This window comes from Gobio gobio (assembly GCF_949357685.1).
Source record: "Gobio gobio genome assembly, chromosome: 25".
Classification (NCBI taxonomy): Eukaryota; Metazoa; Chordata; class Actinopteri; order Cypriniformes; family Gobionidae; genus Gobio; species Gobio gobio.
The window spans coordinates 32,105,984-32,121,545 of record NC_137121.1 but is presented as its reverse complement, the minus strand read 5'-3'; the positions used below and the strand labels follow the sequence as shown (position 1 = coordinate 32,121,545).

The window sequence follows — 15,562 nt, the reverse complement described above, 5'->3', positions numbered from 1 at the left end:
CGTTTCTATTGTCCTGCTCCAGATGCACCTCGTTACATTGCATGTAAAAGAAGCTGCCCAAAATTGCACTTATCTTCTATGTTAACATGAGATTTACAACAAATGTTTGTTCTCAATGACATTTTACTGAAACTGACCAATACCAATTAATCTCTCAAGCATTATACGCTCTTTAAACGAGAAGATGGGTGGCTCTTAAAAGAGCCTTTGGGGTGGTTAAGGTGTGGTTATGGTTAGAGGTCGCCTCACTTTGAACTGGTGTATTTGGTCACAGCCTTTGTGCCCTCGGACACGGCGTGTTTGGCCAGCTCTCCGGGCAGCAGCAGGCGCACGGCGGTCTGGATCTCTCTAGAGGTGATGGTGGAGCGCTTGTTGTAGTGCGCCAGACGAGACGCCTCACCGCCGATGCGCTCGAAGATGTCGTTGACGAAAGAGTTCATGATGCCCATCGCCTTGGAGGAGATGCCGGTGTCAGGGTGAACCTGCTTCAGGACTTTGTACACATAGATGGCGTAGCTCTCCTTCCTGGACTTTCTGCGCTTCTTTCCTCCCTTACCGGCGGTCTTCGTGACGGCCTTCTTGGAGCCTTTCTTAGGTGCGGACTTTGCTGGTTCAGGCATGATGCTGATTCCGGATCAATGTGAGCTCAGGAGCGAAACAGAGCTCTTTATACACTACCATATGCTAATTTACAAAGAGATAGGGTAAACTTCTGATTGCCTGATTTCATAGGCCAAACCCCAAAACTCGTATTTCATTGGACAACTCAAGGCATCACGAGAGAAATGAGGGCCAATCACGGGCGGTTAATTGATAGCCACGCCTACCGTTTTATGTTTCAAGGACTCCCCCCACAGACTCCGTTTCCTTTGTTCAATTCCCGCTCTTTATTTTTTGTTTTAATACAATTTTTAAAAGACATTCCGCATAACTATAAAATACCATTTAAAATAGCTTATTATACCATAAATTATCGTATGCACAAAAGCCTCTTCCACCCCTGACATTTCACTTCTTTTTCTTTTTTTTGCATGGTTCTGTAACTTTCTTTCACTTTCAATTGTAATAGTTAACTTATCTGAAAGAAACATTAACATTATTAGAAAGTATATTAGTATTATTTTGTGGAAAAAAATGCTAACTTCAAAGCAATTAACGTTAGTTACAGTTTTTCTCGATTGTTTACACACATTTTCTGAAAGCATGCCTCGTACTCTCAGAACTATACACACAAATAAAAACACACACACACACACACACAATGGGCAAAACCCCTCAATTATCCTGCAAAATGAACATTTACATTCAAAACAATGAAAACAAAAAATTATATTTTGAGAATACATGTTCTATACTTTTATAGAACACACAAATACATTGTAACACATATATGTTTATTTATCCCACAAAAACAATGTACACAGTGTACATCCCAACCAACACAAAGTATATACAAAACAACAGAAGAATTGAATTTACAGATACAGTAACAAAAATAAATTAAAAACTATGCTGTTGCAAAACAGAAGAGCTCACCTGTTGCCCTTTTATGCTAAAGCTGTTTGCTAATTGTAAAACTGTGACAGGTGTTTGCCCATGTGATGGTCAGTGTGCACATTTGAGTGGCAGTGTGTTCATTGTGAAAACAAGAGATGTTCTGCAAAAAAGTTTTGCCAAATGCAGAGAAATGTGTGTAGTGTTTTGGAAAATATTGTTTTAGAACTGCAAAGTGAGTGTAAAGCAGGAATTGTGCTTGTAGTTTAGCTGAATTGGTGCATGAGTTTTATGTTGTGGTCATTGTGTCTGAAATACCAGTATTTCTGTGTAAACAATTCAGAAACTATAAAATACCCGTTCAAATTCTGAACGCGAGTAGTTTCTTTGCGGAGATTACATACTTCCGTTTATTCAGAACTAATACATTTCTGTATAACTGATATGGCTAAAACATAACTCTTTCTATGACAGTGTGGGTGGCTCTTAAAAGAGCCGTTGGGTTTGTGTAGTCTAGATTTCAGGCGTTTAACCTCCGAAGCCGTACAGGGTGCGTCCCTGTCGCTTCAGCGCGTACACAACATCCATGGCGGTGACGGTCTTTCGCTTGGCGTGCTCGGTGTAGGTCACGGCATCGCGGATAACGTTCTCCAGGAACACCTTCAACACTCCGCGAGTCTCCTCGTAGATCAGACCGGAGATGCGCTTGACACCGCCGCGGCGAGCCAGACGACGGATGGCGGGTTTGGTGATTCCCTGGATGTTATCGCGCAAAACTTTACGGTGACGCTTAGCGCCTCCTTTACCGAGTCCTTTGCCGCCTTTACCTCTTCCAGACATGTTTGTTTTAGCGTCAGACAGTCAAATGAGAACGACGAATGAAGGATAAGCGCTACAAGGAGGCCGTTTATATGTGCTTACAGGACCTGACAGAAACCAGTGCCGCGTCACAAGGCACAACACGCCCCTCCCCTCTGTGTAGTTAGAGCACAAAACCATGTGATTTAACCCTAACCCTGATCTAACAGGACCCGTCCTTTGTGTAATATTAAAAACCAAGTTTTATAATGATTCGTTTGATGAAGATCTTCATTATATCATATACAGAGATGCTGAATGACAATTAATGTATTGAATGAATTAATTGCATTATAACTGCATATTTTTGTGACATTTCAGATATATTTGCTCAATATAAATGAGCCAGGCCTCTGATTTACACTGCACGTCTCCCTTTAGCTGAATTTACACCATAAGAATAATCTCTTCTTTGGCTTTCAACATGTGATACGTTTCAAAACGGACCATGCCATTATTAGGGAGTAGCTGAAGATTTCATAACTCTGGATGGTCAAATTAAAGAGAGCTGGAAAAAAACCTACTGTTCATGTTTCAGACTGTTTGAAGGTGATAAAAGTGGCAAACATCTAAATACAAAAACATTAAAACCTATAAAAATGAGTTACGAGTGTAATTCTGAGACATTGTCAGCTTTGTCTCCTTGGCACTCAGAACTCTTGAAAATAGACTTTCTACAACTGGACAACTGAGATCAAATTTAATTAAAACGTTTTTTTTTTGTCACCTCTATGGAAAGATTAATATATACAACAAACTGCATTTAACAAATCCATAAAAAACATGCTTCTTATTGTAAACGTTATTCATTCTGTATAAAACTAAAACCTAGTTAGTGATAATGTAACGCAACTTTCTACTCGTTTTAAGCGTTAAACTGGAAATGTTCTCGTTCTGTGTAGTTTTGGTGGCTCTTAAAAGAGCCTTTGGGGTTTGTAGCGGCTGATGCAGGTGCGGGTTTAGGCGCGCTCTCCGCGGATGCGGCGGGCCAGCTGAATGTCTTTGGGCATGATGGTGACTCTCTTGGCGTGGATGGCGCACAGGTTGGTGTCCTCAAACAGGCCGACCAAATAAGCCTCGCTGGACTCCTGCAGGGCCATGACGGCGGAGCTCTGGAAGCGCAGATCCGTCTTGAAGTCCTGAGCGATTTCCCTCACCAGACGCTGGAAGGGCAGTTTGCGGATCAGCAGCTCGGTGGACTTCTGATAACGGCGGATCTCTCGCAGAGCCACGGTCCCGGGCCTGTAGCGATGAGGCTTCTTGACGCCTCCGGTGGCCGGAGCGCTCTTACGGGCGGCTTTAGTAGCGAGCTGCTTCCTCGGGGCTTTGCCACCGGTGGATTTACGAGCGGTCTGCTTGGTTCTTGCCATTGCTTTAGTTCACTTCTCTCTGTCCTGCTGGCGCTGGAAATTCTGGTTTTATGTTACACGCCTGCCTTTAAAGCGTTCTACCGGCATGAGCTCATAGTGTCGAGAGTGCAGAGGCTTGTGATTGGCTGATATGTGACGTGTGCTTATGACTGCTAGCCAATGACTGCGCGTTCCCTCTTTTCAAACAAGTGGAGGGTTTTCCCGCTCAAAGTGTTTTATTCCCTTTACTTTTGCTCTTCAAACAGCGGAACAGACCCATAAGCTTTATACTTATATTATTGTATTTATTTGTTCTGAAATCGAACAATCAATCACTGGAATCAAATAAGACACACGGCCCAAAGAATGATCTCTTTCAAGCAAACACGTTTCAGGATGTCCATAAGCATGCACACTTTGTCAGGGTTTCTGCAGGTTTTATGAAGGTAAATGTAAGATCAATTGAAGAAAAATTGAGGAATGAATTGAAGGGAACATCAATTGAATGTCAATATGTTCTCTAAATGTAAATGTCTAGGAAGCACGAGTGGTAGGTTATTAGCAAAGCTTCAAATGTTTTCTAGAGAAGCAAAATGACAAGAAAACTTGTGAAAGTGATTTTATGATTAAAACAACAAATGTCTGCTAATGGGTTCAGAAAAATCAACTTCATTCAAATAAAAAAGTAATGTTCATACCTATTGACAGACATTTATTCTTGTTTTAAGCATAAACCCACTTGACTTTGTTCGGTTTCTCAGAAAACAAGAATTAATTTCCTCCATTTTGCATCTCAAGTAAATGCATCTTGATTTAAGTGTTATAGTTTTTTTTTTTTTTTTTTTTGCAAAGCATGAAATTTAATTTCACATTTTATAAAGCATGTCTAATTGAAATCATGAAACAAACAATTTCACATCAATTTATTAAAAGTTAAACAACTAATATTTTTTTATATCTTTTAATTTTTTTCTCAAATTTGTGTTCTCTTTACCAATTTCTTTTTTTGTGTGTGAACTATCCCTTTAAGAGCAGTATTTTGATTGATCCAAAATTTGACAATTTATACAGTAAACTCCATTTTATGAAATCTATTATTAATACCATGTTTAAACTTAAGACTTTCTGCTCCAATTTAAAACATTGAGGGATTAAATTGTAGATGTTCAATTTAAGACTAAGACCTGCTTACATTCCACTTTGTTATATTAATACACGTTTATAGGCAGCAATCTACAATTTGTTGAGGATTTATTTTTCTAATCAACTACCTTTATGGTGTACATAAATATTAACAAACAACGTGCCCTTTATGAGATTTTATGGTTGGCTCTTAAAAGAGCCTTTGGTTTAAGAAGACAGTCTGCAACCCGTTTACTTGGATTTGGCGGGCTTCTCAGTCTTCTTGGGCAGCAGCACGGCCTGGATGTTGGGCAGCACGCCGCCCTGAGCGATGGTCACTCCGCCCATAAGTTTGTTCAGCTCCTCGTCGTTGCGCACCGCCAGCTGCAGGTGACGGGGGATGATGCGGGTCTTCTTGTTGTCCCGAGCAGCGTTTCCAGCCAACTCCAGGATCTCAGCGGTAAGATACTCGAGCACAGCCGCCAGATAAACAGGAGCACCGGCACCGACGCGCTGAGCGTAGTTGCCTTTGCGGAGAAGCCTGTGAACACGGCCGACGGGGAACTGCAGTCCAGCCCTGGAGGAGCGAGTCTTAGCCTTCGCTCTGGCTTTGCCGCCGGTTTTGCCTCTGCCGCTCATACTTAAAATCACTGACTAAAGCCTACCTAATAGATATAGAGAATGACTGACCATGACGCCACACACTGACTTTATACAAGAGTGCCAGTCGCCCATTGGTTTAGAGTCTGAAGAGATTTCAACCAATCACTGAACTTCCCTCCAAATCCCAACCCCCTTTCAAGCGGGAATAATCATGCACAAGTATTTGAGACAGAAAAAAAAGATGAAACTACTTAAATATTTGATAGAAATTCATATGCATTTCAGATGTTAAGGGAATCGTAACCATTAACATTCATTTAACAATGCTGTTTTTCTGTGTGCAGTTAATATGTGTAAACATCTTTGAACTAAAATAATGAAATAATTTAAACGTTTAAAAAGTTTTTCAAATAATTACTTCACTAATGTGTTACTGGGGTTTGACATGCACACTTTAACATGGAATATGTATATTAATCGCTGTTTCTACTAAAAGTGCTACACTGTAGGCTATATTCTGTGCACATTGATCTGATACTGTAGTTTTATGCTATTGTGGTTTTATCACTGCCTTTACCCAGCAAACATTGGTCCGACGGCAACGTCCCTGGCCAAAAATAGTCGCGGTAGGACGGCATGAATCGGTAAAAGTATGTAACACAGAACATTTCTTAAAAATGCACTCAGATACATTTGTACATGTCTACAGTTCTCTCCAGTTGCATGTATAATAGTTACTTTGACTTTTAGCTACGTGTAGTTCAATATAAACCCTGTTGTGAATCCGTCGTGAGAGTGACGTCCTTTACACGTGCATTTATAGTCCATCATGACCCTCTATGAAATCATTGTGAAATATGCAGAAGCTGCTTACACCTGGTTAATACTGCAATAATTAATTTAAGTGCCCCAAGTAGTTTTTTAGGAGGTTGTGATGTCTCGTGCTTTTCCGAATTAGCCGTCAAAGCTTGCCCGTTTAGTTAATCAGCAATTGCTGTAATGAAATGGTGACTAGTTCGAAGTATAAGAACGTTAAATTAAGGTGAGAAAAACAAACATGTTACATCGTGTCTTAACATGAAAACAACACGTTGGGAAGACCATCGGTTACCAGCACTCCCGACCGGTCGCCATAGGTACGCGTTAACAACACGTAAGCACATGTTGGAACGTGTTACATATGATTTAATGAAACTGTTCTCTAATTTAGTTTGGGCTCATTATTTTTATGTGGAAATCAACGAACCTTGATTAGTGTAGGGCAGGCTATGGCCAGTTTAACAGAATCAGCGGAATGTCTAAATGTAAAACTAGAACACTTAAAACAAGTGTTTTTAATAAACCTTCACTTTAGCATTTATGATTTTTATTTGTGAAAGATAAGCTATGGTAATTTAGTAACTTTATTAAGATTCAGTCAGTATTGATATTTCTCTTTAGTTCTTGAAATAAAAGCTTAGATTTTTCAACTTTTTATTAGTTTGTTATTTAGCCTATTTTGTATGCATGTTTTTAATATATAGTATAGCCTATTAATGCAACTTACAATACTTTTTACAATGCAGATTGTTTCAAAGCAGCTTCACGGTGTTAAACAGGAAAATAATGCAACAGAATTTGACTCGGCTGTACAGCTGCTCCTGAGAAAACGGTGATGTCATCAGCTAATTTCAATTATCATACAGTATGCATCTAGCTGGCAGACCGAGGTGCAAGAGACCGAAGGGATATGGTGCGTCCATGTCAGGACGAGTGACCATCCCGACCATCGAGTACCAAGGTCTGTCGGTGTTCCAACTTAATGTAGAGGGCCTTACCACCGCAAAAATGGAAGTCATCTACCACCTCGCTGACTCCCACAAAGTAGCAGCCGTCCTCCTCCAGGAGACACACCGTGACAGTGATAACATCCTCAAGCTGCCCGGTTTCAAGCTTGCTGGATCCATCCACAGCAAACAGCACGGACTTGCAACCTTTGTAAGGAACAACCTTAGTTGGACAGCCACTGGCCAATCTCCACCAGGCTCGAGTATTGAATGGCTGTCCACTAAGGTGCAGACCACAACGGTTGTCAATGTCTACAAGCCCCCACCATCAATGCTGACCATGGCATCACTTCCACCGGCACCTGCACCCGCCATCTATGCAGGGGACTTTAACTGCCAACACATAGACTGGGGTTACAGCCATACTACACCAAATGGAGAGATATTAAGCCAATGGGCCTCCAGTGCCAATGCGTTGCTGCTGTTCGACCCTAAAGAACCTCCAAGCTTCTTTTCAGCACGCTGGAATACCCACACCAACCCGGACCTGGCTTTCGTTGTGTGGCACACGGCTCAAAAGCCAGAGAGACGTGTCCTGGATAGATTCCCCCGCTCACACCACCGACCGTCCATCATAAAGGTCCCATCCCTGGTGCAGCCAGTTGTAGGGAAACCCGTCAGGAGATGGAACTTTCGTAAGGCAAATTGGCAGTCATTCACTGAGGAGACAGAAAAAGCATCATTCTGTCTCCCAGATCGAGACAACGCTGATGTGGATGCTGGGTATGCAGCTTACTGCAGAGTACTCCTTGGGGCAGCAAGGAAAACCATCCCCCATGGCTTTAACACAAATTACATCCCGGGCTGGGATGGAGAATGCAGCCACCTCCTGCATGTCCACCAGCAGGCAAGCTCCAGGGAGGAAGTTGAAGAATCTGCAACGGTACTTCTGCAGAAGCTAGATGCCACCCGTAGGTCAAGGTGGATAGAGGTAGTTCAGTCAATTGACTTCACCCACTCCAGCCGCAAGGCGTGGCGGACAATAAACCAGCTGACAGGTAGAACACCATCGACCTCCCGGTGCCCAATAACAGCAAATGCCATCGCATCCCAGCTCCTTAAGAACAGCTGTTTCCCTGATGCTGATAAGAACTTTGCCCGCACAATATCACACCAGGTGACTTCCCAGTATAGAGCAGCTAGTGTGGATGCCAACTTGTCAGGGGAATTTACAACAGCTGAACTCCAGACTGCCTTGAGTAAGACCAAACAAGGGAAAGCTCCAGGCCATGATTACATCCACCCTGAGTTTGTGACTCACCAGAGTGTAAGAACATCTGTATGGCTCTGCTCATTCTACTCGACATGCCTTCGGAGGTCCAAGCTCCCGAAGATATGGCGCCGCGCTGCTGTTATAGCTCTTCCAAAACCAAACAAGCCTGCGGAAGACCCCAAATCCTACCGACCCATCTCACTGCTCTGTGTTCCATTCAAAACCCTGGAGAGGCTGATCTATAATCGTATCGAGCCAATAGTGGACCCTCAACTCCCACGGGAACAAGCTGGCTTCCGGCGCGGTCGGTCAACGGTTGACCAGGTGACACTGCTCACCCAAGACATTGAGGACAGCTTTCAGGAAAAGCAGAAGGCTGGAGTAGTGCTGCTTGATCTTACAGCCGCTTACGATACCGTTTGGCACCGCGGACTCCACCTAAAGCTACTAAAGATCATTCCCGACCGGCACATGGTGAAGTTCATCATTGAGATGGTGACGAACCGCAGCTTCACCTTAAAGACAAGTGACGGTCAATGCAGCAGGCTCAGAAGGCTGAGGAATGGTGTTCCGCAGGGATCTGTCCTTGCACCGATGTTATTCAATATCTACATCCATGACCTACCGGAAACAACATCCCGGAAATATGGTTACGCTGACAACCTGGCCATTATGATGAGACAACAAACATGGGAGCAGATACAGGCCAGCCTAAACCAGGACATGGCCACCTTGGCAGCCTACCTGCGTGAGTGGCGTTTACAACTTAGCATCGGCAAGACAGTTGTAGCAGCCTACCACCTGAACAACAGTGAGGCCAGACGGGAACTGGACATATTCGTTAATAACAAGCGTCTTGAGTTCCAGCAAGCCCCACGGTACCTTGGCGTACGCCTGGATAGATCTCTAACATTCAAACAACATCTTGAAGAAGTGACGGCCAAAGTGTCATCAAGGGTGGCAATAATTCGGCGTCTCGCTGGCACTAGCTGGGGTGCAACTGCCAAGGTGCTTCGAATATCAACAGTAGCCCTCGTCTTCTCCACAGCTGAATACTGTGCCCCAGCCTGGTCCAGAAGCCCACACGCCAGGAAAGTCGACACTGCCATAAACACCGCCCTTCGGACTATAACTGGCTGCCTGAATTCTACCCCTGTCTACCATCTGCCAACACTAGCAGGAATTGCCCCGGCCGGCCTCCAACGAGCGGCTGCTACCCTTGCTCTTGCAAGGAAAGCCCAAAGATGCAACTGGCATATCCTGCACAATACCACCACAACAGCACTACCTCCTCATAGACTGAAGTCCCGCCACCCGTACAACAAGGCGGCACAAGACCTGCTCAGGTCCATTCCTGAGGACCTGTCTACAGAGGCATGGCTCGCGGCAGCTTGGAAGCAGGAGTGGGAGTCAGCAGGACCCTCACGAATCCACCGTTACATCTTTGATCCTGGAGGCGGTCTTGAAGGAGAGGATCTGCCACGTCGGCAATGGACTCTGCTAAACCGCCTGCGAACTGGGGTGGGACGTTACAAAGCATCAATGAGGAAGTGGGGCCTGGAGGACAGAGAAGTGTGTGAGTGTGGGGAGCCAGAACAGACCGCTGAGCACATAATCACCACCTGTCCACTGTATAAACCACCTTCGGAGGCCGGCCTCTTCGACGTGGGACCTGAGATGAGAACGTGGCTGAGTTCTACTGAGCTGGACATTTGATGACGACACACGAAAGAAGAAGAAGAAGAAGAAGAAGGTGTTAAACAGGAAAATAATGCAACAGAATTTGACTCGGCTGTACAGCTGCTCCTGAGAAAACGGTGATGTCATCAGCTAATTTCAATTATCATACAGTGACAATGTGGGCAGATCAGTTATTTAGTTGATGTATTTAATGTAGTTTAGTAATTATTAGATAGATATTACAATAGTATTCCACTAGTTGTCGACCAGTGACTGATAAAACATATTTGATGTAGCCTATCATTGTATCATTCATTCAAGAGATCTGTTCAAAAACTCAGGACTTACTAGTCTTCATTCATAAATTGAAATGAAATATTTTTATATATAATTAATTCATTTAAATTAATACATATTTTAATAGACTCATTAAGTATAACCTCAAGTAAATTAGGCCTACATGTTATTTTGTTTAGTTGTCTATCATGGGAGAACCGTGAAAAAAAAAAAAAAAAAACATGTATCTTAAAAGAATTTATAATATATCTGGTATCTAGCCTATACTATTATTAGCACTGTTTCTAATATTAAAATAGGGCTGAATTCAGGGCGATTGAGACACTTTTTCCAAGTCATCTCAATGGCAAAAAAGTGTCCCAGTCTCCCTGAATTCACCCTATACCATCTTACAGACTAGGATTAAGTCTTTTTGTACATTAACAAGGATTTGGGACGATTATAATGCATTCTAACCATATTGCTGACCAACACTTTATGCCCCTAGCACGTATTCAATGATTACAAGATGAGAACATGAGAGACAGTGAAAATGCATGGTAGATCCAATGTTGAGTTGACATAACCTCTCTCTCTGCAGAAGATATTCATATATCAGAGTTCCTTTTAATATCCAAAAACATCAACAGCTTATGTTAACTCACTGTTTTACCAGCCCACGAGTCAGCAGAGGGAATATCAGAAGGAAGGAGACGAAATCATGATAAAAATAACAAAATATAACAAAATAAATAACAAATAACAATATGACAATATGTTTATTGAATGAAAATAACAATGTGTTTATTGAATAATCTCAATGTGTTACTACCATGAAAAGTCAATGGACATGGTCCCATGACCTTGAAATTAAAACTCTTTATCTTCTAACTTTTAACTCTTACTTCTAAAACAATAACAGACCACATACAAATATATTTTTTTAAAGAGCAAACGATTACATAAAAATTGATATAGCCTACATATAAATAATATGGGAAAATACAAAGACATTAATGAACAGTAGCCTACTACTGTATGTACAGTTAAAATAGGTGAGTGGTGTTCGAAATATTAGCTCCTTCTGTCATGGAATACAGAGAAAGTCATGATAGGTTTTTCAGTTCATCACTCAGAAACACTTAGAATAGCTACAACATCTTTAAAGGCTTATTCAGGGAAGTACAGCAGGATGCAGGAAATGGTTGAGTATTCTTTTATGTAAAAAATATCTGTATTTAGTGCTTGTAGTGTCCATTTAGAGTCTTTACACATCAGCTTGGATAGTTACATGGTAAAAAAATATATAATTTCAAGACGTTGACGTCACGTCATGTCGTCACGTGGGTCCACCCGTTCAGTAAGACGTTCAAAGTACAAGACGTTCGGATAGACGTTCGGATAGACGTTCGATCGGTCGGTCGTTCGGATGTTAGGTTTTGGCACGGAGTACGCGCCATACGCAAATCACGTGTGGCAGTGAAGTGTCCACTCAGACGTTACGCGTCATTCACGTGTAGCAGTGAAGTTATAATTTATTTTTTTCGCTAACACGTAGTATAACACGCTACTCAACACGGCTCAGTGCTCAATTTACTTTCTCTTCACTCATTCCTCTCAATGAACATTTGCGTCTGTCTTATACCGTGACGTCTGCGTCTGTGATTTTATTTGAGTGTGTACATTTTTTTTTTAATTATTATTTTTGGGGTTGTTATTGTGTTTTTAGCATGTATAATTTTAATGTAGCCTATTACAACACTATAGAGCTGGACAACAGTGATCGCCAACTCGATCAGGATCGCATTTACTGGTAAATAAAGAATAGAATAGAATAGAATAGAATAGAATAGTATGTCTGATTTCCGAGATAATAGCCTACATGCTATAACTATTATTAACACAAATAGGGGTGGGAATCTTTTACCATCTCACGATTCAATTCGATTCCGATTCTTGAGGCCACGATTCGATTCATAATCGATTTTCGATTCAAAAAGATTTTCGATTCAAAACGATTCGATTTTATCCATAATTATTTCTAATCAGGTTTCTGATCATGATCTACTCTCATCCGCTTTGCTATACAGAATGACAAACGAATGCATTAAAGTGTCTTTTTCACATTTATTAAGTTCAATTCTCAGGAAAGTGCCTTTTATCAAAAACATTGTCTGGTTCTCAATTGCTACTCATTAGTAGCTAGCTATAAAATAAGTTGGAACAAGTGCTTCTTCAAAATGGTTGAACATAGATGCATTTCCCAGGAAAGTTGCAGTTTACCACAAATATCATGTAGAACAAAACCGGTGAAGACAAAAAAAATCTATATTTCTCAGTCAGACAAAGTAACTTATATATAACAATGAAAATAAAGTGCTGGGAGTTTCGTGAAACACTGCAGTGTGCGTTGGTCTGCAGCTGGCGGCTGACTCTGCTCCGTGCCGCTGAGCTCCGGGTAGAGTTGCCACCTTCAGTGTGGCAAAATAAGTGACACCCATTCACGACCCAACCTCAACGCAACGCAAGCTCGACATGTTTTTAAAAAACCGCGCAAGTTTACAGGCAGACGCATAGCGCATGTTCTCAAGACTATGGCAACAAAGCCGCTAAAACGCAACCACGCACAAATGAGCTCCTGTACAACTTATTGTGAAATTGATTTCTTTATATTTGCTATCAGTATTCTCCACACTGCAAAATCCGTATGTGTTTATTGAACTATGTGTGGACCTGTGAAAAATACGGGACAAATCGCGTCCCGTATTGGTTTGATACGGGATGCGTCATTTTGCTTGTAAATACGGGACGATTCCGTATTTTACGGGACGGGTGGCAACCCTAGCTCTATGGGGCGCCGTTTGTAAAGCGGCTCACGCTGAAAATAACAGCAACATTTTGACACATTTAGCTTCAAACAATGTTTAAAAAACTGGTATGAATTTTTGGCGGTCACTTTTTTAGCACATTTACAACAATATTTGTCAACTTAGAGATATTTTAAATAGTTAAATCTAAATGTTAAATGTTAAATCTAAATGTTAATTGTTAAATCTAAATGTTAAATCTAAATCTAAATGTTAAATCTAAATGTTATATCTAAATGTTAAATCTAAATGTTAAATCTAAATCTAAATCTAAATGTTAAATCTAAATTTTAAATCTAAATCTAAATGCTAAATCTAAATCTAAATGTTAAATCTAAATCTAAATCTAAATGTTAAATCTAAATCTAAATGCTAAATCTAAATCTAAATCTAAATCTAAATGTTAAATCTAAATCTAAATGTTAAATCTAAATGTTAAATCTAAATCTAAATGCTAAATCTAAATGTTAAATCTAAACGTTAAATCTAAATGTTACATCTAAATCTAAATGTAAAATCTAAATGTTAAATCTAAATGTTAAACCGGTTATCTGCATTCTGAATTTGCATATATTAGTTAAATATTTAGTTTCACCCGAAACATTTAGATTCAACATTTATATTTAGATTTAACATTTAGATTTAACAGTTAGATTTAGATTTAGATTTTGTATTTAGATTTAACATTTAGATTTTACATTTAGATTTAGATGTAGCATTTAGATTTAACGTTTAGATTTAACATTTAGATTTAGATTTAGCATTTAGATTTAAAATTTAGATTTAACATTTAGATTTAACATTTAGATTTAACATTTAGATTTAACAAACTAATAAAAAGTTGAAAAATCTAAGCTTTTATTTCAAGAACTAAAGAGAAATATCAATACTGACTGAATCTTAATAAAGTTACTAAATTACCATAGCTTATCTTTCACAAATAAAAATCATAAATGCTAAAGTGAAGGTTTATTAAAAACACTTGTTTTAAGTGTTCTAGTTTTACATTTAGACATTCCGCTGATTCTGTTAAACTGGCCATAGCCTGCCCTACACTAATCAAGGTTCGTTGATTTCCACATAAAAATAATGAGCCCAAACTAAATTAGAGAACAGTTTCATTAAATCATATGTAACACGTTCCAACATGTGCTTACGTGTTGTTAACGCGTACCTATGGCGACCGGTCGGGAGTGCTGGTAACCGATGGTCTTCCCAACGTGTTGTTTTCATGTTAAGACACGATGTAACATGTTTGTTTTTCTCACCTTAATTTAACGTTCTTATACTTCGAACTAGTCACCATTTCATTACAGCAATTGCTGATTAACTAAACGGGCAAGCTTTGACGGCTAATTCGGAAAAGCACGAGACATCACAACCTCCTAAAAAACTACTTGGGGCACTTAAATTAATTATTGCAGTATTAACCAGGTGTAAGCAGCTTCTGCATATTTCACAATGATTTCATAGAGGGTCATGATGGACTATAAATGCACGTGTAAAGGACGTCACTCTCACGACGGATTCACAACAGGGTTTATATTGAACTACACGTAGCTAAAAGTCAAAGTAACTATTATACATGCAACTGGAGAGAACTGTAGACATGTACAAATGTATCTGAGTGCATTTTTAAGAAATGTTCTGTGTTACATACTTTTACCGATTCATGCCGTCCTACCGCGACTATTTTTGGCCAGGGACGTTGCCGTCGGACCAATGTTTGCTGGGTAAAGGCAGTGATAAAACCACAATAGCATAAAACTACAGTATCAGATCAATGTGCACAGAATATAGCCTACAGTGTAGCACTTTTAGTAGAAACAGCGATTAATATACATATTCCATGTTAAAGTGTGCATGTCAAACCCCAGTAACACATTAGTGAAGTAATTATTTGAAAAACTTTTTAAACGTTTAAATTATTTCATTATTTTAGTTCAAAGATGTTTACACATATTAACTGCACACAGAAAAACAGCATTGTTAAATGAATGTTAATGGTTACGATTCCCTTAACATCTGAAATGCATATGAATTTCTATCAAATATTTAAGTAGTTTCATCTTTTTTTTCTGTCTCAAATACTTGTGCATGATTATTCCCGCTTGAAAGGGGGTTGGGATTTGGAGGGAAGTTCAGTGATTGGTTGAAATCTCTTCAGACTCTAAACCAATGGGCGACTGGCACTCTTGTATAAAGTCAGTGTGTGGCGTCATGGTCAGTCATTCTCTATATCTATTAGGTAGGCTTTAGTCAGTGATTTTAAGT

General features: G+C 40.3%; 4 protein-coding genes across 4 annotated transcripts; all 4 read right to left on the bottom strand.

Moving 5' to 3' along the window:
• Window positions 1-245: 245 nt before the first annotated feature.
• On the bottom strand, window positions 246-620 carry LOC307121956 (histone H2B-like; the record flags this gene model as incomplete). The annotated part of the gene is made up of 1 exon (XM_079809744.1): window positions 246-620. One exon carries the CDS (start codon window positions 618-620, stop codon window positions 246-248), a length of 375 nt encoding a protein of 124 aa, XP_079665870.1.
• A 1,402-nt stretch (window positions 621-2,022) lies between these two features.
• Window positions 2,023-2,334, bottom strand: LOC307121974 (histone H4; the record flags this gene model as incomplete). The annotated part of the gene is made up of 1 exon (XM_079809765.1): window positions 2,023-2,334. The coding sequence occupies one exon, from the start codon at window positions 2,332-2,334 to the stop codon at window positions 2,023-2,025; it is 312 nt and encodes a 103-aa protein (XP_079665891.1).
• A 977-nt stretch (window positions 2,335-3,311) lies between these two features.
• On the bottom strand, window positions 3,312-3,722 carry LOC307121518 (histone H3.2-like; the record flags this gene model as incomplete). Its single annotated transcript, XM_079809128.1, has 1 exon — window positions 3,312-3,722. One exon carries the CDS (start codon window positions 3,720-3,722, stop codon window positions 3,312-3,314), a length of 411 nt encoding a protein of 136 aa, XP_079665254.1.
• A 1,353-nt stretch (window positions 3,723-5,075) lies between these two features.
• LOC307121447 (histone H2A-like) lies at window positions 5,076-5,462 on the bottom strand (the record flags this gene model as incomplete). The annotated part of the gene is made up of 1 exon (XM_079809040.1): window positions 5,076-5,462. One exon carries the CDS (start codon window positions 5,460-5,462, stop codon window positions 5,076-5,078), a length of 387 nt encoding a protein of 128 aa, XP_079665166.1.
• Window positions 5,463-15,562: the final 10,100 nt, after the last annotated feature.